Source organism: Polyodon spathula, chromosome 2, assembly GCF_017654505.1.
Source record: "Polyodon spathula isolate WHYD16114869_AA chromosome 2, ASM1765450v1, whole genome shotgun sequence".
NCBI classification, from domain to species: Eukaryota; Metazoa; Chordata; class Actinopteri; order Acipenseriformes; family Polyodontidae; genus Polyodon; species Polyodon spathula.
This window is the reverse complement of record NC_054535.1, coordinates 41,563,015-41,590,897: the sequence shown is the minus strand read 5'-3', so window position 1 is coordinate 41,590,897 and position 27,883 is coordinate 41,563,015. Positions and strand designations below refer to the sequence as shown.

The 27,883-nt window shown below is 39.3% G+C and overlaps 2 protein-coding genes across 2 annotated transcripts in view; both read left to right on the top strand.

Annotated features, from left to right (window-relative positions):
- Window positions 1-11,595, top strand: part of LOC121296533 (DENN domain-containing protein 4C-like) — a 62,209-nt gene extending 50,614 nt beyond the window's left edge. Inside the window, 12 exon segments of the mRNA XM_041222212.1 lie at window positions 139-251; window positions 253-1,296; window positions 2,340-2,526; window positions 3,132-3,235; window positions 3,553-3,728; window positions 3,969-4,154; window positions 4,913-5,096; window positions 5,760-6,008; window positions 6,464-6,581; window positions 7,176-7,329; window positions 8,099-8,163; window positions 9,921-11,595. Coding sequence (XP_041078146.1) covers window positions 139-251; window positions 253-1,296; window positions 2,340-2,526; window positions 3,132-3,235; window positions 3,553-3,728; window positions 3,969-4,154; window positions 4,913-5,096; window positions 5,760-6,008; window positions 6,464-6,581; window positions 7,176-7,329; window positions 8,099-8,163; window positions 9,921-10,057 — 2,717 coding nt within the window. The 3' untranslated portion in view covers window positions 10,058-11,595.
- A 5,578-nt stretch (window positions 11,596-17,173) lies between these two features.
- LOC121296526 (40S ribosomal protein S6) lies at window positions 17,174-23,755 on the top strand. Its single transcript, XM_041222200.1, has 6 exons — window positions 17,174-17,277; window positions 18,167-18,298; window positions 18,803-19,013; window positions 22,430-22,576; window positions 22,725-22,882; window positions 23,616-23,755. The coding sequence occupies exons 1-6, from the start codon at window positions 17,272-17,274 to the stop codon at window positions 23,709-23,711; spliced, it is 750 nt and encodes a 249-aa protein (XP_041078134.1). The 5' UTR covers window positions 17,174-17,271; the 3' UTR covers window positions 23,712-23,755.
- Window positions 23,756-27,883: the final 4,128 nt, after the last annotated feature.

Here is a 27,883-nt window from a genome sequence, read left to right as displayed (position 1 = left end):
AACCTAACAAATATTTTGTCTGGTTTAGCATATTGATAATGTTGGTTAATGATGTATCTTTTTTAATGTAGATGTACTGTTATGATTGTGTGACTACAGCACGTTCTTTTCCATTTGATTTGTCTGGTAATACCACAGGGCTGCTGTTCACTTCCCCAGGTGCCATTGAGGATTCAGTTGTTGTAGAAGAGGGTGCACCAAAGATCCCCCGCAGCCCCAGCAATGTAGGGCAAGCAGCAGCAGCAGCAGCAGCGGCAGAAAGCTTTTGCAGAGCGGAGCTGTAGCTTCAGCGCAGACAGCCGGGCAGGCATGCTGCTGAAGAAGGGGAGCCTGGACATGACCTCTGACCAGATAGCCATCAAGATGGGTGCCGATGCCAAAATCCTGGCCGCAGCCCTGTCCAGCACCAAAACCCCGCCATCTGCAGATACTGGCACCAAAGCCAAAAGAGAGCTGTCCTTCGAAGGAATAGAAGGGGAGCAGGAGAATGACATAAGGACTTTGTTCGACAAACTCCCGGAGGTTTCAGAGAGCAACATGCCTTTTAAGCTGTTAGAACTTTCAGAGAACCACGTGGAGAGTAATGTGGTAGACAGTGCGACAAGCCCCCTGGTGGACATGGGAAAGATGGCGGTGCTCAGGAGCAAGCTCCGGGATGGAGTAGAAGACCCATCAAAGAGAAATAGCTTGCATTTAAAGCCTGTTGAGAGGGAGGATGTGAAGGAGGGAGCTGACCCTTTGTCTCTGCTGTGGTCAGAGAGTGTGGAGTCTATGTCTGTCCAGAGCGAGGAGAAGATTGTCCCTGTTATGGTCTCTAGAAACCTTGCTGATGAGATAGAGATGTACATGAACCTCAAGAGCCCCTTGGGAGTCAAGTCCACCAGCATGGAGCTCCACAAGGGGGAGGTGAAAGAGGAGGATGCCCATTCAGGAACAGCAGTCCTTGAGCGCAGGTCCAGTCTGCCTGTTGATGCTGTCCCGCAGACAGCCGCTGTCACACCCAAGCACAGCCCGGCCGTGACACAGTCCAAAACCTCTACCGGGAAGCCCAAGACCTCCAAACAGACGCCTACCCGGGCCCAGAATCTGCGCTCCAGTTCCCTGAGTGCTCTGGTGCGCTCCTCCCAGCATGGCTCTCTTGGCTCTGTTATGAACAGTATATCTGGCATAAAGATGGACAACCTGCTCTCTGGACCCAAAATGGATGTTCTCAAGTCAAGCATGAAACAAGCTGCTAATGTGGCAAGCAAAGTGTGGGGAGCCGTGGCGTCGGCCTATAGTTATTCAGATGATGAGGTTAGTCGTTGCATTGTCTCCTTTTTAGCAGGAGTAGGCCATTTGTTCCAACTATACCTTTTTACTGGTATCTCTCTGCTTGAATTATTTATTAGGGAAATATGTTTAAGGGGGATTTTGTTTAAAAAAAGTAAGACTACTATTGAGTACTTATGTAGAAAAGGTGTAAGTCTTAGAGACATAAAAGAACTGCATTGTTTTTGTCGTCCCCCCCCATACAACTAATGTAGCTCATACACCAAAAAAAAAAAAGAAAAGAAAAAGAAACATGATCTATTCCGTCATTACAGAGCAGGCTTACCACTTATCAAGACCGGAGCCAGGATGCTGTTTCAAAGTCTGTGGCTTATCGTTAATGTGCTGTCAGTAGTGCCTCTGACTAATAAAAAAAATGTAGAGATTCTGAGAGCATAATTACAACAGCTATTTAAGAAGGGAGTATCTTGATGAAATATCAAGTAAATGTTCATTGCATGATAAGTAGCTGATGTAGTTCTAATTTCAATTGTTTTTTGACGCTGCCTAAAATCCTACCAATATATTTTTTTCAATTTCATTAAAAATAAATAAATGGTGTTAGTTTTTACAGACCAAAGATGCCCATCAAGTAGGTAAACCTAATAATAGTTACCTTAGGAATGTGGGTTGATTGTCCAGAAAATCTTCTAATCAGACTGCTTTTGGTTTTAATGACCAATGATTTTGAAGATTTTATATTTTTAACATGGAACCCCCTTTCTAAAATAAATGAGACGTGCACATTTGAGATTTGGCCTTTCCTAAAAAGCAAAATGTTGAAATTCTCTTTCAAACGTAGACAAGAACTCCTTTTAAAAGGAAGGCTTTCAAGCAAAGTCTCTCTACGTGATGGAATAACACCAACAACTCCCACCTCAACATACATAAACATACTTACCATGTCATATTTTGTTATCCTGTTACACATTCATTAATTTTTTTTTTTCATTTGTTCATTCTGTCACATTTAATCCATTTGCAAGTTTTAATTTATTACATTTTTTTTTAAATTGTGTTTTTTAAAGGATGAGAATTCCCGCAGTGATAACAGCTTCCTTGTCAGTTTGGAAGACCATCTTCTGGGAGGGGGAGGAGAGAGCCCAAGCTCCAGGGCAGCAGTTCCTGGCCTAGCCTCGAATAGCCTGACTCAGAGCAGCACAAGCCTGGGCAGCAGCAGCAGCAGCGACACTGGGAGACTGCAGCACTCTGCCTGTAAGCCTCCACACAGTCCACCACACTAAAGAGACCACAGTCAGAGCAGTGCCATCCAAAGGGTTGTGAAGAAATATTTCAGCCACTGTTTTTTAACATTCTCTCTACTTACAGTACTGTTACTAATAAAATATTGTTTACACAGTTAGCTATGAATAAATAAACAGCAATTATATTTTGCATGGCTGAATCCAGTGCTGAATGTTAACTGCTTTTTCAATTTTTCAGCGCGGCAGCTAAACACACAGCTATGTGAAAGCAATTAATGCCTACAATTTGCTTGTTACTGTTTAGTAAACAGTTTGTGGGTGAAGTGTTTTATCTGCCGTAGAAATACATGTCATGCAACACTATGTTAAAAAAAGTTAAGTGTTTTTAAAATCGTTTTTTAACCAAAGTAGAAATGTGAACGTATTGTGTAACTTGTTTGTATGCATCATTTCTAAACGTTTCTTTGTAATATATAAAAATTAGTTTTAACAAGTTTGGTATATTATGGCTGCCAAGCTTTTTATCCATAAGAATTCCGTTATGGTTTACTGAGTGCCGTGCTTGTTGTTGGTGTGTGCCATGCAGTGCTTTCAAGTAGCTTTCTCATTTTGTAGATATGACCCCAAGAAGTGTGAAAGCACCAGAATCTGAAAAATCTGAGCCTAGTTCATCTCATCATGCCAGTACCTCAAGCATATATCAGAACTGTGCACTGGAGGTGAGACTTAAAAACAGTTTGGGTGTTGTGATTTTTTACATGAAAATTCCGATCTGTTTTCCACCCTTTAAATTTGTATAGGACTTTTGTATGTTTTTTTGTTTAATTACAGTTCCCTGATATTTTTTTTTTTTTTTTTTTAAAAGTAGTGGTGTGTATTTGGTAGGGATACTGAGAGAACCCTTCCACCCCCAAGAGATTTTGAACTTTCTGGGTCATGTTCCACAACATTACACCAAATGCATACAGACCCATTTTGCTTCAGATCCTCCATTTTAAAATCAAGGCAAGCTAATGCATCCCCTACTCCTTTCTAGGTGTTAATGTCCAGCTGCTCGCAGTGCCGAGGGTGTGAAGCCCTGGTTTATGATGAAGAAATTATGGCTGGATGGGCTGCAGACGATTCCAATTTAAACACCACATGCCCCTTCTGTAAAATAACTTTCCTTCCTCTGCTCAACATTGAGTTTAAAGACCTCCGAGGCACTGCCAGGTGATTTACTCCTCAAACAGTTTCATACTTGCTGGAGTCTTTAAGCCGGTGCAGCGACAAAGTTGCCATGTGCTGTTCTGTTTTTTTTTTTTTTTTTGCACGCATTTTAAATTACTATTCAGACATACTTCAGAACAATGTGCAGTTTTAACAATTTGAAGAGAAAATAATTGCCATCATGCAAAAGATGTGATGAGGCGCTATTATTAAAAACTCCTATTAATATTTCATTTGTTGCAGCTTTTTCCTGAAGCCCAGTACGTCTGGGGATAGTATACACAGCACTAATGTTCCCATGACAACGGACCTTGTGGAGCAGAAAGCCGGCCCTACAGCTCCTGCTGCAGCCGAGCTGATTAATTTTTCAGATTCGCCACAAACCAGCACCTCAGCAGCTCCAGAGTTGGATGCTGAGGAAAAGAACAGGTAACTAACAAGCAGTGAAAAAATTGGCCTTGGAACACTAAATGGCTTATTGGCTCAGGCAGCAGTTGTGTTTATTAGTTGTATTCTAGAACTCGGCTTCACCATTTTATTGTTGTTGTTTTATTTAGCCAGAACTAACCCACAGAACCATCAGACTCATCTTGCCAAGTGACACTGAATGACCTATCAAAGCATTAAATATTATGTACCTTTTATGTATGCACTTTATTTGCCTCTTTCCGTTTTTGTCACCACGGGCTTAAGTGTGCACTCCTTAAAAAAAAAAAAAAAAAAAAAAAAAAAGACATCTTCCATATAAGGGACAATTATAATACTTTATTATACAATTTAGTTAAAAACAGTGACTTACAGCTATGGCCAGAAGTTTTGCACCACCCTTTAGAATGAACTAATTTTGCTTTATAAAGTCAAATGAAACCCGCTGTATAATGTTACGTTAACATGTTGAATTGCATAGTGCATTGTAGTTTTCCATATACAAAAATTGAAAAATGTGACATTTCAAGTCTAACATTGCACGTTATTGCTTCCAGTAGTCTTTTGAGATATCATTTTGTAATTTCTTTGATTACATGATAAAGACCTAAATTATGTTAATCTCATCCTAAAATTCTAGGTGAGGCAAAACGTTTGGTCATATCTGTAGTTTAAAAAAAAAAAAAAAAAAAAAAAAAATATATATATATATATATATATATATATATATATTATATAAGAAATTCTGATTTACTGAACAGTGAAAATACACAGGGAGGCCAGGTTGACCCACTGGGGCTGAGCGACAGACTCCCACACAAACGAGGGGCGTCTTTGACGCGAAGCAACAGCGTTGGGGGACCCCTGCAGAACATGGACTTTCCCCAGCGGCCTTCTCATGGCGTTTCAACAAGCAGCCTTCCCAACAGCCTGCAGGAGGCAGTGGTGAGTTGCTGTATTAAACCACAAGGCTGTAACTCGCCATACACACAATTCCAACCTCCCCATAGCACAGCCATATGAAAAAAATAACAACCAGACCCAGACAGCAACCTCCTGCTACTTTACAAGACTTGGTCTTGTTAAATGACATCGGATGGTGATGACCTGTCCCTCCCTTATAAAGGTTTACCATATTAAATGCATAGCAAAGTGTAATAAATCATAGTGAAAGCATATTGCATTGTAAAGGAGAGCAAGGTATTATAAAGTTTATTAATACACATGGAAAACCTGACTAAACTATAGTAAATGCATGATATAGCCATGGGTGGAGAGGTGGAAGCATGGTAAAACTGCAATAATACTGTGCAAAAATAACATAGTAAACTTTTGTAAGTGTACTTCTTATTCTGGCTTCAATAATCTTCACATGAAACTGGAGTATGTAATTTCACTGTTTGAGAACACCTAACCTGTTACATCAGATGTTCATTATTTGTTATTATGTTAAATTAAATTAAGTGCTGTCAAGTCTTCTTTTATTTGCTTACATGTTACATTGGAACAAAAAACATCTAAAAATGTTGACTGATCATATAAGAACAAGACCAACACACTTTTGGACCCTTGTGAATTACACACTGTATATTGTGTCATTGTTCCTAGGATCCTCTGAGCCTGGCTAGGCCCAATCCTATGCCAGTGTCAGTCCCTTACCTGAGTCCTCTGGTGCTGCGCAAAGAGCTAGAGTCTCTGCTGGAGAATGAAGGAGAACATGTTATCTACACCCACAAGTTCATCAACCAGCACCCCATCATCTTCTGGAACCTCGTCTGGTACTTCAGGAGACTTGATCTGCCCAGCAACCTGCCTGGCCTCATCCTAACATCCGAGCACTGCAATAATGGGGTGCAGGTCAGTCAGTCAGTTAGTGTCTGTGTGTGATGTCAGATAGCAGATGTTTCCAAAGTTAGTACCAAGTACATGCAGTAATGCAGTTTGAGTGTGTTACCTATTTTGGAGTGAAACAGTTTCGTCTGCTTCCTGTGCTCCTAGACGTGGTGGGACGCACTGGATTAATGAGCTAACCTCAAACCTCTGGAGACCTAGATTTGAATCTGGTTTAAAGTAGGTCACAGGAACTGCTTCCTTCCATTAAGATGACAGTTTCACCAAGGAATGCTTGTGTTTGTGGAAGCCTGATATTTCACTTGGAGGTCTGTACCACAAGGTGGCAGTGTGAGCTAAAGAACTTGTCTTGCTTACTATATTTTCTAATGTTGGAAATATATCAGTTAATGGCAAATTTTTACACATACCAAAACCTTGCAGGTTTTTAGTAATGACTTTTCTCCCTCTGTTCTTGGCAGCTTCAACAGACATCGCTGTCTCAGGACAGCAAGCAGGTATTCGTGCAGCTGCTGTGGGACAACATCAACTTGCACCAGGAGTCTGGAGAGCCCCTGTACCTGTGCTGGAGGAGCTTCTGTAAATACAAAGAGCTTTCTATTTCACCTGTCTAATTGTACTTAATACATGTATTCACTGTGAAACCGAAATGAACTGCTCTCTACGTATGCATTCATTCACTTGTATTGAAAAACCAGTTCCCCCTCCTGAGGTTTACTGGCTGTGAAGCAGGTGACTGTTCAGTTTAGTCAATGGAAATGTAGGTATATTGGAAGTTTTCTGGATTCCTGGAAAAGGTGGGGAAAAGAAAATATGCTAAACTAAAATTCCATTATTACTAAATTGCATTTTACTCGATTTTAAAACTGAATTTCTATCAGTTTTACTGTATAAAATTGAACTCTGAATTATTTACATTAATAGTTCAATCTTTTTGGTGCTAAATACATTATACAGTGCACCCCTCCCATTCACCCCACCACTCATTATCAAAAGACAGACTTCCTGCCTTATACAGTATTGTACACCTTTAAAACACAATCCTCTTAACCACCTCATTTTCTGATTGAAGTAATATGGTGTCTTAAAAGAAGAAACACAAATGTTAATGTTAGGCAGAGATCTCCTAGTCAAGTTGACGTTCTAACCTTGACTTTTGTTATGTTGTAACAGTGGAAAGGAAAGCTTTGCTCTCCCCAGTGGATCACCAGGAAAGCAGGACTCTGCTGAACTCCATTGTGCGAAACATCCAGACCAATGATGTGTACGGACCCATCAACCTGCTCCTGAGGGAGATCAGGAAGCACCCAGACAATAAACGCCAAAGGTGGGTAACAGGTACTGACCTGTACAGGGCCTTGGGTATTGTGTCAGCTGGCTCATTACAAAAGCAGCTGGAGTCATAGGTAGTGTAACTCTTGGTTTGGAGTCAAGAGGATTACAAGAATATTATAGAAAAAGCCCCTTTTAAGTTGCTTAAAGTCACCATGAAAAGACACACAGTCTTATTATCTTTAAAATATATATATAGTTTTTCATGTACCTTTTGACTTGCAGTTTAATAGTTTGAGATTTCAAATAGGTTGTGTATGCCAGTTATGTTCTATGGAGGCCTGTGGATAGTTTTGAATCTCTCAACTTGACAGCTCACATTTTGTACTGTAAGTCATGCTGTCTGTATTAGAGAGTAATGCATGGGGTAGTGTGCTATTTAAGAATCTAATGCTACCCGAGGGTGGCCATTAAATTCTCATGTATCACACGCTACCTCATGCAGTCTTTTTTTATAATCTCTGGTGAGCATTTTTTTCTTGCCAGAGTTCTAAAGTTGTGCGTTGCTTGTGGGGAGCTTAGTCTTTTCAGTTTGACAGCACACGCTGGGATCACACTCTGTTGCTGGTGTTAATGAGTGTTTATTTCCCATAATAACCTGATAGTTATTAGGGGACATATCAGCTGGATGATCCCATAGAAAAATAATGATCACCAGTTATTGGTAAATTCAGTATGATGATCTGAAATGCAACATGTTCGACACTGTCAGAGGTAATGTGTGTCTAGTTTTTGTACTAACTGTACTAACTACTGTTTTGCAGGAGTATTTACAGAGAAATCCTGTTCTTGTCACTAGTGTCTCTGGGGAGAGAGAATATTGATATTGGTAAGATAATAATATATATATATATATATATATATATATATATATATATATATATATATATATATATATATATATACACACACACACATACTCACTTTACACTTTGAGATGCTGCTTTTAGTGGGGTGGTCTATTCTTTTTCAGATCAAAAGCTTCAGAGAACATCCTTTTTTCACTGGCTTGTGTGTTTGTAAGCATTTGGAATAAGTATGGTTAATTTGTCAAACCAGAGTCCCGCTGAATATTTATATAACTTGTTTTATGAAGTGCTGTTTTAGGGTCCTTGGTTGCTCACCTCATAAAGGCAGGGTTGGGATACAGGGTGAATCATGCGAGAGTGGTTCGATTCCCACTTGCAGCGTATGGCTCTGTCAAGGTTATGGGGGGAATCCTCTGGAGATGGCTCATCTCATTGTGCTTTAGAATGAAAAAGTTTTACAGTGTAAATTAGAAGTGCAGCTGTACATATTCAAAATGCTGTACATATTCAACAGCATCCATCAGAGCAAGTACTTCACTAAGGGCTGGTTCATACTTCTGTCGCAGACGAGTGCGATCCGTCTGGCGCAGACAGCTAGAAAAGCTGCACAGCATCACTCCATCCACGCTGCAAATATTCAACTTTATCCAACCCCATGCGATTTCAGGTCGCAGACGCATGAGAAAAGACTGTACAACTTTTCAAAAAAGTCGCACATTGCAAGAATGTGGATGACGTACTTCTGACCTTTCACACAGGGTCGGAGACCCTCGACTCTGACCAGAAATTATGTCTGAAGTATGAACCAACCTTAACTGTACAGCAGTATACAAAAGTGCAAAACCTATTGTGTGCCCTGCTTGCCGCACAAGACACTGTATAAAACTGGTTATTATAGACCCCTATCTATCTACCTCACAGGGATTAAGAATCACAGTGGTCCTTCTATAATATTGGTTTGACTGCAAGTAAAGATTGCATTTTCTTATTTATAAAATTTTTCAGTCCTATTCCCGTGATGCTTATGATGTGAGAGTTTCTTGCTGCAATTACTCAAATATTGTGTTGTAACTTTTCCTTTAAGGTACTTGAATACAGTTCTACAGTTCTAGTTGCCTACCTGTTCTGATCCAGCCTAAATACAAACACACACACACATATATTTAGGCTAGGTCAGCCGAGATGTCTTTTTTTTAATATTTTGATTTAGTAGTCGTCGCCAGCATCACTTTGGGCACAGCAGTGTATTGTCAGGAAGACTAGAGGAAATTCAAAGTGAAGTGTCAGATCATAGATGTTGGTTGCTCTTACTTACATAAAGTCACTTTGGCTGCTTTAGTCTTTATTACACACATCTCTGACAGGCAATTACAACTGAAGAGCGGATCCAGGACTCAAGTAAAAGCAACTTCACACAGACTTACTAAAAAAAAAGATAGACACAGTATTTGAGTAATTACAATAAAACCACTTAATTTGCAAATATCATAAAAACATGCATTACATTTGAAGCTATTTACTCTTAACGAAAAATGACATTAAATAAAATAACGTGTTCTTTAAAAAAACCTCTCTCTCTCTATAGAGAGAGAAAAGGAATAAAACTGCAGCTGTATTCGATGGTTACTGCCATTGAACCTCTGATGTCAGACATTATCACGCTGTGAACGTCAGTTAACCTATTATGTAACTGACCAAAATGAGAATTTTCTGGTTATTTTAAATCGCTCATGTCTACCTCCATTAAAATTCAAAATTGTGTGGTTCCTTGTTTCAGAGGCCTTTGACCGAGAGTACAAACTGGCATACGATGGGCTGAGCCCGGAACAGCTGAAAGCCCTGAGCAAGATGGATGCCCCTCCAAGCAACAGTGTCCAGTGGTGCCTGAAATGCTTTGGGGCACCGGTGATCTGAGGAGCAGCCGCGGGAGCTAAAGGAAGGCAACCACTCGAGGAAAGTGAGCTCGACATCTACCACGGCCATTCAGGACCAAACAACTTTGGCTTACTTGCCACCTTTGCATAAATGCAGGACTCCTGTTTCGCAATGCTGTTGTGTAAAGGGAGAGAGTGCTTTGTTTTCTGTTTTTTTTCTCCCATTCCTTTTCTGAAAGGCTGCAGTTTTCCCCTAGAGTTGTGTGTTAGATCTAACTCTTGTTTAATATTTTAGTTGACTGCCAGGCTTAAGGAGAGTGACTGGGACTGGCTCTTCCTAGAAGGGAGTAGATTTAACCAGGTTACCACATAGCCATTGTCACAGCTGGTCCCTGGGAAGAAGCTGACTTTGCAGCATTGTTAGGTTAGTAAAGTGCAGTAGCATCAAATTTAAGTTTTCAGTTCAAATTTAAAACTTCATTTTTTACATTTTTCAGCCAGTTCACTGTTTTTTGTTTTTTTCCCATGAATAATAAATAATAAAAATAAGCATCTGAACCAGGGTTGCCTTTTAAAAAGTAGATTTTTTTGTCTTTATTCCCTCTGTAATGCTTAGCTCCATGTTAGTCTTTCTGTTAGGATTCAGTCTTAAAAGCTCCTCCATGGTGGTTTTGTTTTCCAAAAGAACTGTGCTGTAGAATGCAGTCTGTACATAGCCTGTGCAGCATTTAACTCTATTCTAATAATACATGCAGTAAAGGAAAAAAAAGAACAGATGTTTTATACTGTCCATTGTGTGTTGTGTAATCATCCCTCCAACTTAAATGATAGGAATGTTGTGAATGTGTTTTCAGATTGTCAGTGTAACCATTTTAAGTACATTCCAGCAGCTTGAACACTGTAGTGCATTAAGGAGATTAGTGCCCTCCCCCCCTGCCCTCAACCAATAAATAGAAAGTAGCTTCAAATGTCATTTATGTTTTTATGATGTTTGCATAAACTTGGGTTTCAGTATCAATCAATTTGCCTCTTTACATTGAGACACATTTTTTGTAAGAACTTAAACTGTATTTTTATTTTATATTTATCACAGTTCTGAACATGTAACTTTTAATTATGGGGGGCAATCTATTCTAATGTAGATTGCAATAACTGGTTCTTGTCCTCTATGAGAGGTGGGTTTTTTTTTTTTAATGCAGTTTTTGGGTGTAATTTATGTAGATACAACTCATCTATATAGGAAGTATATGAATCAAGAAGTGTGACATATATACAATCTTTAAGATTAAGGCTTGAAATTGCACTACTTGAATTTGTACATTAAAATTACCCTAGGGGTTCTTTTTACTTGATTTCATGATATCCAACGATACCAGCACATACATGAAATTGTATATTTTAATTTTTCCACTCTTAAAATTGCAGTATGTGTCTTTTAGAATCTGTATAGTTTCAACAGTTCCCTCAAAAAAATAAATAAATAAATAAAAAAGCTGGTTAGCATTCTTTCAAATAGTGTCATGTATGTGAAAATGCCTATACTGAATTGTAATGCAATAAATGAGTTTTTTCTTCTGATTTTGAATGCAGTCTTTACTGATGTGATTAAAATGCTTATAGAGTCGGTGATTTTGTTCCATTATAATCTGAGGTCTTCTCTCTGACTTCCCTCCTCTTCAAAAGGACATGATGTGGCAGTGAGTTTAATGGCTTTGTTTTACCTTTTTGAGCTGCTGCTCTTAGAAAACAGCCAAGACCAAAGTTATATTATCAAAGCCCAAACTGTGCTGAAATTGTGTACTCTATTAAAGGAAGGCTCATCCATTTATACAAGTCCCCAAATATAAACAGAAATATTGCAAATAACAGTTCTGTTTTGTTGAAGATGTTTTGTGATGAAAGCAAGTCATGGAAATAACATTTTGAATCTCACACGATTGCCAAAGAACTTTCACACTGTATTAGTCGCCAGGAATAGAGTTTAATATCAATTGCTATTGCGTGCTGGTGGGACCAGCACGATACTTTGTTTATTTAAAACTCACCGTGTTTGTTAGTCTGTTTATCTGCTCACCGTGTTTGTTTAGTATTGTCTGTTTTGTGTGTACTTATTTTGGCGTAAAGTGCCGTGTCCTGCCTTTTGTCTGTGTAAACCGTTTTATTTTCAATAAACCGGCGCAAGCAAGCGTCCCCATCATTTCACTTCATTTGTTTTGTCTCGGTGTATTCCTTTCCTGGTTCTGACGTCATCCACTCCGGCCGTCTTTGTGACACAGACTTTACTGTGCTCCGGGGGGTATTCAGTGCCTTGGAAATGTTCTTATATCCTATCCCTGATTGGTGCTTTTGAAGAACCTTATTCTGGATTTGCTTTGAAAGTTCCTTTGTCTTCATGATGTAGTTTTTGTTAGGAAATGTACTAACCAACTGTGGGACCTCCCAGAGACAGGTGTATTTAACCTGAAATCATGTGAAACACCTTAATTGCACACAGGTGGACTCCATTCAACTAATTATGTGACTTCTAAAGACAATTGGTTGCACCAGAGCTTATTTAGGTGTATCATAGCAAAGGAGGTGAATACTTATTAGGTGAATACTCAATTATTTTCTGTTTTATATTTGTAATGAATTTGTAGATTTTATTTTTCACTTTGACATTATGGACTTTTTTTGTGTTGATTCGTGGCAAAAACTCCTAATTAAATCCATTTTGATTCCATGTTGCAACACAATAAAATGTGGAAAAGTCCAAGGGGGATGAATACTTTTGAGAGCCACTGTAATACAAAGCAAGTGCAAAATAGTAATGCAAGTGCAGAAATGTACAGTACAGGTCAGCTACATTACTGCAGATTGTTTCCAGCAAAGAACTGCATCTGGACTGTCTGTTTTTGCAAGTAGTCAGCGTTTTATAAATAAATCCTAATTCGGCTTTATATCAGGATGCTGCTCCATAGCATGCTACAGTGTTAAAAGCATAGGACACACGCTTACATCATCAGTGTCTGCTTCAGGCAGAGCATGCTGGTCGCCAAGGTAACACAGCTGAGAAGTGTTCCTCCGACTTCCCCTCTGGTATTGTCAGAGTTTGTTTAGGTTGTATTTTTGACAAATAGCCACGGTACAGTACAAAGGTGCAAACAGCTGATTGGTCTATCTGTTAAGCTTTTACTACAGTAAAATGCTGTCTCTTGTATTGAAATCTATGTGAATGCAAGGTAACAAGGTGAAAACAGTTGATTGGTGGAGCGATTACTACAGTAATAAGCAGAGTGTTTCTTATTTAAATCTATGTGAATGGTACATAAAAAGATCCAAACATCTGAGATTGCCTGAACTATACGTGTGCTTAACACTGTATAAATTTGTCTTGAAATCAATGGGAATGGCAAATGCTATTTGTCCGATATAAATGGCTGCCCAAAATAACCCTGTACTATGCAAGTGATGGATACTGTACCAGAGTGCCTCCAAAAACTATTTGACCACTGCTTATTTCCCATTTTACCACACTCAGGCTGCTTACAGTACTTGATAAATATGTTTGTATCACTGAATGGAAAACATCTGATATTCTATGTTGTTTCTTCACCTCGTATTTTTTTTTTTATTTCTGCAATGGTAACTGCCAAGAATAGTAGTGTATTGAATGCAGAATCCAACACGCCACAACAATAAGTGACTTTAAGAATGTATTTGAATTGAGGTCAGGCACTATGGAATCTAACAGCCCTGCTGTACTAAGAAATGAAACAGCTGCATGGTTTTCCACTTTCAACTTGTCACCACACCAGCCATATTTACTTTAGTAAAATATATTACTATAACCCTGGTTCCCTGAAATGTAACCATTACTGTATGGGTATTTACCTCCTAAAGACTCAGGCACCTGAATAACGTATATCAAAGCTGCTCGCAGACCCTGTGATGCAATCATGGCCCTGCCCTCTAGGGCATAAAAGTACCGTGATCACAGACCGCGTCCTTGAAGGTTAATGGTTACATTTCTATTTCAGGGAACCAGGGTTATGATAATAACCTAATGTTCCCTTTCAAGTATGAAATATAACCATTACCGTATGGGTGAGAGTACCAAAGCTGTCGCAAGGGCAAGATTGCGAAACGGCTGGAAGGCTACAAGGCTACACTTGGGCTAAAAATCAGAGGGAGAAGCTCATCTCTATGCCTGTGTTGCAAGCGTCGACTGAGAAGCCACCCTTAACACTCTAGTTCTAAAGCCAGGGTTTTGAGGATCCAGACATTGTCTGTAGAACATAGTAAAGGTATGGGGAGTAGCCCACACCACTGCATTGCAAATGACCTTGACAGATGCACCTTGGCATGTAGCCCACAAAGTTGCCATGCCCCTGGTAAAATTGGCTGTGAACTTTTCTTGAGGGGGTAAGTTGGTCAGCTCATAAGCAGTCCTGACTGTGTCTGATATCCACTTGGACAGCTGCTGCTTAGACAGGACTTGACAAAAATTGTTTAGACTGCCTCTAACTTTTCATCCTGTCAGCGTAGTACATCAGGGCCCTTACTGGGAAAAGCGTATGGAGTTGTTGCTCCCTGTCAGACTGGAAAGGAGGCAGATGGAAAGCCTCCAATTCCACAGACTGGTTGACATGAAATGCCAAGATAGGCTTGAGCAAAAAGGCAGGATTGGCACGGAGTGTAACCTTTGTCCTGCAGGCTTTTACAATGGAGAATGCCTGCATCTCATTCACCTGCTTTGTGAAGGTCACAGCAAGCAAGAAAGTCGCTTTGAGAGATAAATATTTCAGATCAGCTGAATGCATGAGCTGAAATGGAGGCTTCATGAGTACATTAAGAACCACATTTAACCTCTAGCGTGGAGCAATGTCTTTCATAGGCGGCCAAACCCCTTTCAAAAATTGCCCTGCCATGTTAAGCCAAAATGCATCTGCAAGACAGACCTTTAACATGGAGGGGGATTTCCTCTCATCAAAAAGTTCCTACAAAAACTGAAGTATAACTACAATGGGGCAGGTAATGCAGTCAAGCCCACGAGGCAAGCACCATGTCTGAAAGACGCTCCAGTTGGACCCATACTGGGAACGTGTGGATGCTGCTCAGGCATTTTGTAGGGTGTCAATAACCCTATTGGACAGATCCAGATGGCTCAAATGTAGATGTTATGAGGCTAGACCCAGAGCTGCAGGTTGGATGGGTTGGGATGCCAACCCCCCCTCCCGTGCCTAACTGAGCAGGTCGCGGCACTTGGGCAGTTGCCACGGCTGGCTGCTCAGGAGCTGCATCAGATAAAAGACTTGCACAGCGATCTGATTCAAGCATTCAAAATTCTAATAGGTATTGACAATGTCGACCCAAGGGACTTTTTCGACCTGAAAAAAGAAACAAGGACCAGGGGCCACAAATGGAGATTAGACAAAAGGGCATTCAAAGCAGAAAATAGGAGGCACTTTTTTACACAGAGAATCGTGAGGGTCTGGAATCAACTCCCCAGTAATGTTGTTGAAGCTGACACCCTGGGATCCTTCAAGAAGCTGCTTGATGAGATTTTGGGATCAATAAGCTACTAACAACCAAACGAACAAGATGGGCCGAATGGCCTCCTCTCATTTGTAAACTTTTTTTATGTTCTTATGTTCTCTGACAACACTGCTTGTTGGGGGCAGGTAGGACTAAATTAGGCACCTGTACCAAGGTGGCAATTGAAGCCTCCACTGATGGAAAATGGGCCATCGACTGGAAAACTGCAAAAACTGCAACCAGATGATCCCAGGATGACTGGATTTCAAAAAGAAAATCTGAGTGCACTGTTTCTCCTTATGTAGGCCAGGAATTGACCAATCAGAGAACACCTTCAGTGCACATTGTCCAGCAGGGTGAGCAGTATCCAAAATGACGAAGGAACAAATAATACTTACGGTGGATGACAAAAATCATTGTGATTACAAAGATACAGATTTTAAATATGATATATGGGAGTCCATTTTGAAGGCACTGGATAAGCCTGGTGTGTGTGATTTATTGCCATATTGAAATACCATCAGGGAAGACACTCATAATTTCCACATCATGTTGACAAATATGTACGGTACCAGTCTTGATCATAGTTTTGTCAATAGCAGGTGTACAGTGATGTCGCTGCAAAAGTGTCTTGTCACCTTGCGTCTGGTGTGTAGCGGCCTTAACTTTCTACTGAAAATGTCTTTGGACACTTAATGACTGACCAACCATACATTTCTACTGCTGCAGATGCTTACAAATCTGGGGATGGGCCCTTATCAATCCAATACAAGTGCATCTAGTGCACATTGGTTAATCTGGACCTGCCTATAATCAACATGTACAATGGTAGATTTTAAATAGTTAAAATGTAGCATGACCACACCCATTTATAATAACAAAGTGGCCATAAGTTTTTCATAAAGTTTTGATTGTGGTGGTGCTTGAGCCTATAGTAAAAAAGACTTGAGTTTGTAGTACACTTGTACTGATACAAGTAGCACTAGTAACTCATTAAAAATACATAGTTGTAAATAAAAATGTAGGGATGGCACTGATTTGACATGACAATTCTGTATGGATATATGACCGTACCGCACATCCTTGTGAGAAATCAGTAATTTGGTCACTTTTGCATAGGGAAGCACCTGCCAACTGATAGCTACAACCAGCTTATCAAAATACACCTGATCTCCTGTTTGCCCAGTATAACTGATACTGACAACAGTGAAATGCAGCCTCTTGTAACACAAAATACAGGTGGATACAATTTGCATTAAAAATACCAGGAACAGCAACTGAATTTAATGAAAAGTAGGTGCAACACATCACAGGTGGCCAAAGTGTGTTTGCATACTTCAAATCATTCTTTAAAAAAAAATATGACCTTTATTTGGAAGCAGTTCAGGTTATGGCAGTTCTTCTGTGGCACTTAAAAGGCATTCTCCATTTTCACTCTATCGTGAATTAGTCAGGCCAACGTTTATAATGTTGTGTTACGTGACAGCATTACTATGTTCGCCAAGTTGGCTCAATCGGCTTTCTACTGTATTCATACTACGTTGAATTTTTTGGTGGAGCCACAATGGCTTCACTTTCATAAACTCTTATGGCTTAAAAACCTCCTGGATCACTAAAATCTCGTATCGAAGTGTACTGGATAAGATATCGCGATAGGCCATCACGTCTATGTGAGAGTGTGGGGCGGAAGTCCGGTCTCTTTTCGGTGGCGGATCTGAGTCGAGTCAGGCCCACATTATGAAGGTGAGGGGAGATACAATACATTTTAAATATTTAACCTCAGAAATTATCCCCACCATACCCCAAATAATGGAAACTTCACAGCTTTCATAAAATGTACGAGTCAAATGTGTTGCGGTTTCTTTTATTATAAAAAGAAGATGGATGCGGATTTTGTTAGCTGCGGCTAGCGAAAACGGTCTCAGAAACATGGCTGCCTCCTGCCACGAAAGTGTGTTTGCAGTTTTCTGAAACTGCAGGTGGTTTTAGTGTTACTGTAGCGTAAGAACGAGTTGCAAATACGGATGTTGGTGTTTTCCGACGACTTAAAATCGTGTTATTTTCCTTGTGGACAAACTTAGTACAAAGCAAAACAACAAGCAAACTGCATGAACTAGAGGTAGCAGGCCGGCTTTCAGAGCTGCAAAGCGGCAGTGCGCCTCTGTATCAAGATGCATACAATCGTTAAAGCTATTGTCATAAATTGTATATCGTGCTGATTTCAAGTGCGAATCTGGCCGCTTGATGTTTAGGTGAAAAGTTTATGGGATGGCAGAAAAACGTTTAAGTATTTTGTTAGCTGCTGTAGTTTACTGTTACAGGTTTGGTTTGTCTGACTAAACGTGTTGTAGGCTTCCGATTTTGGAGTCCTGATTATCTGAACGTTAAATATTTGGACTTCTACTTGAGCAAGTTTCAGATTTGTTTTAACAATTGAAGTTGATCGAGATAGTTTCAGCCTGATCACCCAATTTTGAAATATGTATTTCATTAGTCAATAAACTATCAGTAACCGCCTATTGAATCTGAAGTTGCTATGAAACAACATTGTTGAAATAGAAGTTTGGCGTAACAAAAAATTATTACTCGTTGTATATTATATGTATCTCTTATACGTGTGTCTTCTGTTTAGCTCAACATCTCTTTCCCGGCCACTGGCTGCCAGAAGCTCATCGAAGTTGATGATGAACGCAAGCTGCGAACCTTCTATGAGAAGCGGATGGCCACCGAGGTCCCTGCTGATCCACTGGGTGAGGAGTGGAAGGTAGGAAGTTCTACAGCATTTATCCATACATCGGTTTTGTTCCTTGAATAGTGCACTTCTAAGGAATGTATGAAATGGTCACATGGTTTTATTGCAGGACTAAAACAGTTAATATCCCTCCTATGTGGCATTTACTCTTAGTACTGTAAATGTTATTACAATTGAGTAGGGTTGGACATTTAGCCAGAAATCAAGTTTTGTAAATAGTTACATTTTCACAATGGGTATCCTGCAAGTTTGGACTGTGGTCCGAAGGCATTAACATTCAGATTCAATGTTATGCATTTGCTAGCATGGCAACACTCTGAGTATGACCCTTATTTTAAAGCAGTAGACAATGGGAAACAAGATTAAGTTGCAACCGACTTTTCTGCTCCAATGACTGTTCAAATGTAAAATTAAATGAGTTGTGCTTTATGCAACTCAGCTTAAGGTAGGTATGTGTACTATGCATTGGGATTGTTACAGTGCGCTGCTTATACTAATTATGTTCCCGTCTTTCAGGGCTATGTTGTCCGAATCAGTGGCGGTAATGACAAGCAGGGTTTCCCCATGAAGCAGGGTGTGCTGACCCACGGCCGTGTGCGTCTGCTGCTCAGCAAAGGCCACTCCTGCTACCGCCCCAGGAGGACTGGCGAGCGTAAGCGCAAGTCTGTCCGCGGCTGCATCGTTGATGCCAACCTGAGTGTGCTGAACTTGGTCATCATCAAGAAGGGTGAGTGTTCTGGGCTGGCTATTGGAAAAGGAGACAAGGGATTAGAATTGAGGTGGTCCTGTCCGTCCCCTGCCCCCAAAAAACATAGGTCTGCTTGGGTGTCAGAAGTTTCACTCTGCAGTCATGTATAGTCGGTGGTTTACAGGTAAGTCTAAAGTTGTGATGTAGACTCTCTTAAATATATTTAAGTGGTTTGGAAGTCTAGGTTCAGGTTAATGCTGTTGACAGCTGTTTCACTGCCTGGGAACTGGTCAAATTCAAAGATTAAGACAAATTGTTAATGTTTTTCGTAACATTAAGATTTACTTGTGAAATTAGTGCTGTCTCGATTTAAAAAAAAAAAAAAAAAAAAAAAAATTCAGTTAATTTATGGGAATTAGTTGATTTAAACGACAGATTAATCCGTGCACGTTTAATAAAGGGGCCATCCTGCATAGTGATGCTTAAATTAATGGAATATAAAAAATATGCCCAATGGGAATTTGGTCTTTTTAAAACCATTTTTATTTAATTTTTAGTAAATTAATTTAGTCAATATGTTACCTTTCTGTCTTGTTATCCTAATAAAACAGATTTAGGGACCTGATAACTCAGTCACACACGCCCCAAGGGCCAGAGCAGCAGAATTACGGGTACTGTTTAACCACTCTGGGATAACCCCTAAACGGCAAAATCATTAGCAATGCACAAACGCAGAAACAAAAAATACTCAGAGGGTTAATAACTAAATCAGCATGTTTGTGATAAATGCGCCACACTGCATTTTACCACAGCGCTCAACAGCCCTGATTACAGTGCACACAAGTAACTTTGCAGACACTTGTTTGTAAATCATTTAAATCACGGCTTCTCAAACTTGGGCCTGGGACGCCCTGTGGCTGCTGGTTTTCATTTCAGCCGAGCTCTCAATTACTTAACTAGACCCTTAATTCAACTGATCATTTGCTTAGACCTTTTTTACTTGTTTTCAGCTCTTTAACAGTTGCAGTTCAAGTTAATTGTCAAATGTTACCGCCAACTTGAAATATGCAACAGTTTAAGAGTTGAAAACAAGTGAAAAGGTCTAATTAAGCAAATTATCAGCTCAATTAAGGGTCTAGTTAAGTAATTGAGAGCTCAGTTGAAATGAAAACCAGCAACCACAGGTGGTCCCCAGGACTGAGTTTGAGAAGCCCTGATTTAAATATTTAAAGATAAACATTCCAGTTCCAGATACATATGTAGCACCTTATCAGCAATCCTTGTACAAAACAAGACAACATACAAGCTTAAAGCCACAGTGTCTGACCACTTCCAGGGAGAGAGAGCATACACTTCCCTAAATTGCAGCGTGCATTTCTCTGTCTATCCAGAATGCACGGTTAAATTGTAAAATAATTAATTGTATTTGTAATTGTAACAGCCCTAGAAATAATTTAAACAGATTGTGCTTGTAAAGAATGTGGTTCTTGTATACCTTTAAACTTGGTTTGGCTATGGACTGGCTATGATTTTGTGGAAGGGGTAAGAAAATCGTTCACTTAGTCTTGTAGTCTAATTGTTGGCATTTCACATTTTCAATATGGTATAATTTCTATCTTTCCTCATGTTGGATGTCATAGTCGTCCTGTGACACTTCAAGCTTACCTCCACACTCAATTACCTTACTCAGGAACACAGAGGTCTTTATGCAGGAAATTGCAACGCGGTAGTGTTCACAGGTGTAAATATTTATTTTGCAGTGGATACTTCAGTCAAATTACAAATGACAGCTGATGCTCAGAGACTAGCAGGTTGTAAATACAGTGACTGACATTCACCCAGACAAGATCACCACTGACCTTATAATACTTGCTCCTGTCCTAAGGAAAGACACAGCATTAAATAAACTCTAGCCACACAGATGTCGAACAGGATTAATTATTCAACAAACATTTGCACCTGGAATCATTTTATACAAAAAACTATTTAGCATTTATTCCATGTTAATGATCGTTAAACTATTATATTGCTTACTTGTCTGTTGTTCTCTAGTCCCAAACTATTACCAGTAAAGACTGAAAATTAGCATTAACCCTTCTGCTGGAAGATTACTGAACATGGCTATAAAAAAAACCTTGTTCCACATGTATAGCTACAGCAGTTTCATTAAGAAAAGAGCCAAAATCTAATTGCTGCAATACACTGCCCTATATCAAGCACACTTCATCAACAGCATGCACAATACATAATAAAGCACGGCTTTATCGCAGAATAACAATCGCAGTGAACACAATAAAAGGCAATTCAATATTATTGAGGGTCTCGCTCTCACACGGCCATTCACTAAGTGATGTATCAGATGTATCGTCTATCATTGCTGCATCAAGTATGGCATTATGAATATCATGGAAAAAAATATGGAGCGATATTACATGATTTACGTTGTCGGATTCAATAACATACATGATTATTGATATTTATTGATTTGTGGTTGGTCTTGAAACTTAATCATAAAATTTCCAGATAATGTTCTACTGTCAGCAATGTAACATTTTCTCTAGTTTTATTGGTTACAAATTATGTAACTACTCTATACTGGCATTATGTAAAATGCCCAACATGCATGTATGTACTAGACACTTTCTCCGTCATCTGTTTGAGTGCTCCACCACAGCAGTATTGTGGCCCATGGTTGCTGGACCACAGCGCCTTACTTTAGTTTAACCCTTTGCGGTCCTATGTCATACCAGGTCTGACATTACAATTTTTCCTTTCCTCATCAAGGTCCCTAGTCATTTTTTCTCTGGAAAAAGCAGAGAAGCTTTCAATGGCCTAGTGAGGCTCATAGAAGCCAAAAAAAGAGGTGGATGTGAGGAATATGCATAGTCCCTTCATCACACACATAACAGACATAAACAAGATAGCTGCTTCCGCGTACAGCGATCAAAGAATATCAGACATTTGCCAAGGTTTTTGAGATGCTCTAGTAGTAAAATAATGATTTGGGATAGCGTTATAGAGTTTGGTGATAAAACGAGTCATCAGGAGATGATATATCAGTATGCACTACTATAAGGGAGATGTGATAAATACAGCGAATAAGGGGTGGGTGGGGCTGGACACGCAGTACTGAGTGTCCTGTTGATATGCAGTGCCTTTTAAACCTGTTTTACTATGAATAAAATTACTTTAAACCGCATGCATAAAATAAATTGCGCCTCACAGGCACTGAATAAGTGGACTGCAAAGGGTTAAAATGACTCCAATTCAGTTTAATTTTTTTATAGATATTGTAAGAGGTAATGTAAAGCCTACAGTTATTACAGTAGACAGTAAATAATTGTCGATCTTATGTCAACCACTGGCATTACAACATCTGGATATATGAAATGAAAGAAAACAAATATATGTGTGGATGTGGAAAGATCAACTTTAATGGACCTCTTGTTTTGCAGGCGAGAAGGATATCCCAGGTCTGACCGACAGCACCGTCCCTCGCCGTCTTGGTCCTAAGAGGGCCAGCAAGATCCGCAAGCTCTTCAACCTGTCCAAGGAAGACGATGTGCGCCAGTATGTTGTGAGGAGGCCCCTGACAAAGGAAGGTGGGTGCTGCGTTTTGTTGCTTGGTTTATTCTCTTCAGAACCCCCATACATTGTGATGTGTAATACACATTTCTATAAAGAAAACATCAGCGCATTGGAGTGACTTATTTTAATGGATGTTGCTAAACTGTCTTCCCATCCACACAGGTAAGAAACCCAGAAGCAAGGCCCCCAAGATCCAGCGCCTGGTGACCCCCCGCGTCCTGCAGCACAAGCGCAGGCGCATTGCCCTGAAGAAGCAGCGTACTCAGAAGAACAAGGAGCAAGCATCTGATTATGCCAAGCTGCTGGCCAAGAGAATGAAGGTATGAATGGTGGAAACAATACATAAAGTAGCATTGTCATAAGTTTGTGCCCAACTGAGTTTCATTTCAGTTGCACAGATTAGCAAGTGTAATATTTTTTCCCATTTTATATCTTAACAGCTTAAATGGCAAGATTGTGACTGATGTAAATGTAGTGTCATGTAATTCAACTCAAGCTTCACTCAACTGTGTGAATGTGATAACTTATTGATTTAGGGTTATGTTGTCTTTCCGTATTCCAGAAGTAGGTGCCCATATATCACATGGCTAAACTGAGAACAGGTTATTGTGATAAAACTTGTGGGGTTGCAATCTAGGTCATGTTTCTGAAGTGGCTTTTCATTCAGTGTTTAGTAGGTGATGGATGTATAGGTGTTTTATAAGTTAGCCATAAGTTTCATTGTTTACATTGAATGATTAAGGACAAGGCTGTAACAAATACATTTACAACTTATATTTAAGTGTTCTGACATGGTTGGCTTTTGATGAAGCATCCTTCAGTCCATTTAATTTTACTAGAAGTTGTTTCTCTTATTGTAGGTAATGTAGATGGGACGAGAGAACCAAAATGCTTATTCTACTTATTGGAGTTGCCTAATGAATCATATGCTACTGTGCCACTGCCCTATTGTGACTATTCTTGTGACCGTCCATTGCTTAAGCAGTGGACTTGAATGTAGTGTTGCAAAGAAGCATTATACAACATTTATAAATCTCATGTTTGTTTTTGCAGGAGGCAAAGGAGAAACGCCAGGAACAGATTGCCAAGAGGCGTCGTTTGTCCTCTCTGAGAGCCTCTACATCCAAATCAGAATCCAGCCAGAAATAAAATCTTTAAAATCTGTAAACACGAAATAAAAAGGTTTTGCTGAAGCCTTTGTTGTAGTGTGTTAATTAAATGATTGACCTCTACATTAAACTCACACTGTTTTGGTGGGAGGAGGTAGGGAACCTTTGAACGTACTACATGACTAGCTGGTATGTACATATATTTTAATATGGGTTTTCTGATTGCAGAATTTACCAGATGTTAATTTAGTCTGAGTTTATGAGCAAAACTAATTTTTGGCTTATGCCTATACAGTATCCCATTCAAAAGTAATAACTATATTGGAGGCACAAAGGTGTGTTGTCCTAATACCCCTACTGTTAAAGTTGGTTTCATGTATTTCTAGTAGAATTCTATTTTAATCCAGGTACAAAAAACAACCTCCACTTTTGTTAATGGAGAACCTACACAGAGGGAATTGGAAATGATATAGACAAAAGGCAAGGTTCAAAACTACCAATTCCATGTTACCCAATTTTTTGGCATCCTACCATGTGGATGTGCTGGTTGTTCCTAAAAGAAACAACCTGGTCCAGACTTTGTGTGGCCATCATTGGCAGTGTTGTAATTCTGAACTGCACTTCAGGGGTGGCCAACCCTGGTCCTGCAGAGGCACAATCCAGCAGAATTTATAGGTAACCCTTAATCATCAATTTCTAAAGACTTTCTAAGACTATTTTTTTTTTTACTAGTTAAGCAGTAATTGTTTCAATGGAAGTAATATGTTCAATTAAGTAATTTAGTGATAATTTCAAACAAAAACCTGAAATTCATGAGAGCTGAGGTGCAGAGCTGTCCACTCCTGATTGTACAAATGAACTTGCTAAATTGTTCAACTTAAATTCTTCAGAAATTGATGTTTAAGTGTTACCTATAAAACCTGCTGGACTGTGGCTCTCCAGAACCAGGGTTAGCCACCCCATGCAGTTTGTAAAAGTAGATGATTTGAGCTAATTTAGCAGTGAATTTAATTTGTATTGTAAAATTTCCCAAAAACCATAATTGTGGTTCAGATCTGTTGACTGAACTTGGCAATCAAGATTGCTAAAAGCCATCTTCTGAAAACCTGCAACAAATATTTACAGCAATTATACAGTATAGATAAGGGTGGGCAATCCTGGTCCTGGAGGGATGGTGTCCCTCCTGGTTTTTGTTCCAAATGTATCCTAAATTATGTAATTGGAACAATTAATTGCTTAGATGCTTAATTGATCCAATTAGGGTAAAGCTTGATCAAAAACTAGGATGGACAGGAGCCCTCCAGGTGCCCATCCCTGGTGTAGATCATACAGCGCTTTGTGATGGTGGTCCACTGTAAAGGGCGCTATATAAAATAAACATTTACTGATCTATTTTTATTCTTCTCGGTCCCTGTATCCATTTAAATGTATGTTTTGGATTTTCTGTATAAATCATAAACTAGGTTTGTAGGTGCCTGAACCTAAAATGCATTTACGCAAAAATGGGGTCTTTACGGTGTGGTTTATATTGCATTAAACAAGTGTTTTTCTTAATCTTTGGACACACTAAAGTATGGCCAACTTATACCTTTAAATCGGGGATAGGCAACCTTGGCTTTTCCGACCCATCCCACTGCAGGACTTTGTTCCAACCAGACCTTTTATGTAGTTGACCTCCAACAGGTCAATTCCTCCAGTGGAATGGTTTGGAAGAGCCAAGGTTACCTACCCCTGATTTAAAGGGATATCTTGCCCAACGAAAGTCAATGTTGAAAATAAGTAAATAAACTTAAAGGGACCCTTGGATCTGAGGAGGGTATTTGCAGTGTAACTGGTATGTATCTTGGCTCTTCAGAGTACATAACCATTGAACCCCATGCTTAAGTAAAATGTCTGAATAAGGACAACAGGTCCAAAATCCATCCTTAGGTTTCCAAACAATGTGGGTTGTCAATATTATTTGGATTGTATTAAGTTGTGATGAGAGTGGAGGGACCCTTGCTGCTTGCCTAAATGTGGTTATATGTTACATATTTATGATTTTCTCCATCTGCAGAAGAGATATACACAAGTTTAGCTTGCAGTTTAGAATAAGTGTGTCGGTAACCTTCATCTCCTGCCACAGAATTAGAGCTATACGTATGATGAATTTGGTAAGTGACATAATAGTAGGTACCAAACGGTATAAAATAAGTTCCATTTATTACATTGCTGTGAAGGAGGAAGTAACATAAGTGTCCATGTGCAAATGACATATAGTGAAACAGTGAGCCTTTTGAGATCCAAAATAACCAAGCCTAAAGTAATGGTTTTGATTTTAATTTAAACATAACATAATGTAGTATCCCTTTGATAAAACGATTGTCACAAAGTAGGGAATGATTAAATGGAAAATTTCAAACAAATTTAGACAACTCAGTATCCTGAAAGGGATGCATTTGTATATCTAGCTATTACACCAGAATTTGACATTGTGTCCACATTATCCAACTAATCATCCCAAATCCTTGTTCTCCACATTATGATTTTTTGAAATAATGTGTTATGGGTGACTGCATGTTAAAAAAAGGTACAACCTATAAACAAGCACCAAATATTTTTCAAAGGATGTTTGGCTCATTGTTTTACAGGAAATACGTTATCCTTAAAAATTTCCAATAAGTACCTGTGTCTGAATTATTTCACGTTGTCACGTTACAAAAGTACCAGATTTTACATTGTGTGAATTAACAATTGGTATTAAGAATCAGAGTAGGTTTTTGAATTCCTTTTTATTTTAAGCTTCTTAAGATGTGGAACACCTGTTAATCTTGACTAATTAAGCCAATAAACGGTTCAATTAAGTAACTCAGAGATTGGTTGAAATGAAAACCAGCAGCCACAGTAGCTCTCCAGGACCTGGGTTGGAGACTCCCCTACTAAAGATTCTTCCATGATTCCTGAAACTAGAAAGGCACAGCATAAAGAGGCATGTTAAAAACAGTCCCTCAGAAAAAGCATTCCTCACAGATTAATAGTAAAGGACATCTTTAATTACAAATGCTTATACTCTATTTACATGTGGGCAAAAAAGTACTATACCTTTCTTAAATGCTAAGGGAAGAAAACTGGCAATTTCACAAGCAGTGTTTGCTGTTATTTTTATTGTTACGTTTCTTGTATAAGTTACTTGTAGACTTACAGAAATTAAAAGTGGCAGCTGGTGTGTGCTACATAATGTTCTATGCAATGGTCTTAACAGTACTAGAATAGTAGACATTACTCTGCCGATAACAAAACCGTTATAATGGAGGCTTGCATTGTTACTGCATCAATTTATTTTCTTTTGGAAGATTGCCATGGTATATTTGTACAGTAAATTGCAGTTTGCCTTGATTGTTCAATTCTTAATATGCATTGCAACACTTTTTTTTACCATAATTTCACCATGCTTGTCTTCTAATAAACACACAGCACATTTACTACACTTTACTTCTTCCATGGTAAACTGCATTAAAAGTAAATATGGTAGCCATAATGCATGGCCACCACTGTACACAATCAATATTTTTTTAAATAGGGTATTCATTTTCAGACAGGCATAGCACTGACATCATTCTGTGGTGTAAGAAGAGTAAAGTTTCGGGAGGGTCAGCAATTGCTTAAGTGCAAGACAAAATCCACCCATTCCCATGCGCTTTTCTTCATTTGCATGCACTCCAATATAATTCTAATGGATTAATAATGGCAAAGTGCAAATTTAATAGGAGAAGCAGAAGGCTAGGTGAACACCATTCTTTACCGCTGCTAAACACAATTTACGGCAGCATTATGAGGGTTTTGCATCCACAAATCACTACGTGTATCCTTACATCACCCCCTTAGCTAGTGTAAGGCTGTGCTGTGCTGTGCTGTGCATTTTCAGATTTCAATTTGACCCTATTTCAATTTTAGGTTGAAAAAAATCATTGATTCATTTTTTATGCTCAGGTTCTTTACAGCCCATCCGTTGCGTGAAAAGGCTTGCTTTTGGTGATGTCAGACTAGGAAGGATAATGGACACAGACAGGGCTGGTATATGAAAGCACTGCTGCACGGTTTAATAATAAATAAACAAAGCAAAAGGTTTGAATAAAACACACAAACACTGGTACAAAACAAAACGGCACGATGGCCCAAACAGACACAGAACACACAGACACAGAACACACAACCCTGTGGTAACCAGTGGTG

Bases quoted from the DNA above. Each gene is read 5' to 3' on its own strand.
- LOC121296526 (XM_041222200.1), top strand. The intron at 18,299-18,802 runs GTAGGAAGTTCT...CCCGTCTTTCAG, and splicing joins CACTGGGTGAGGAGTGGAAG to GGCTATGTTGTCCGAATCAG. The intron at 19,014-22,429 runs GTGAGTGTTCTG...CTTGTTTTGCAG, and splicing joins CTTGGTCATCATCAAGAAGG to GCGAGAAGGATATCCCAGGT.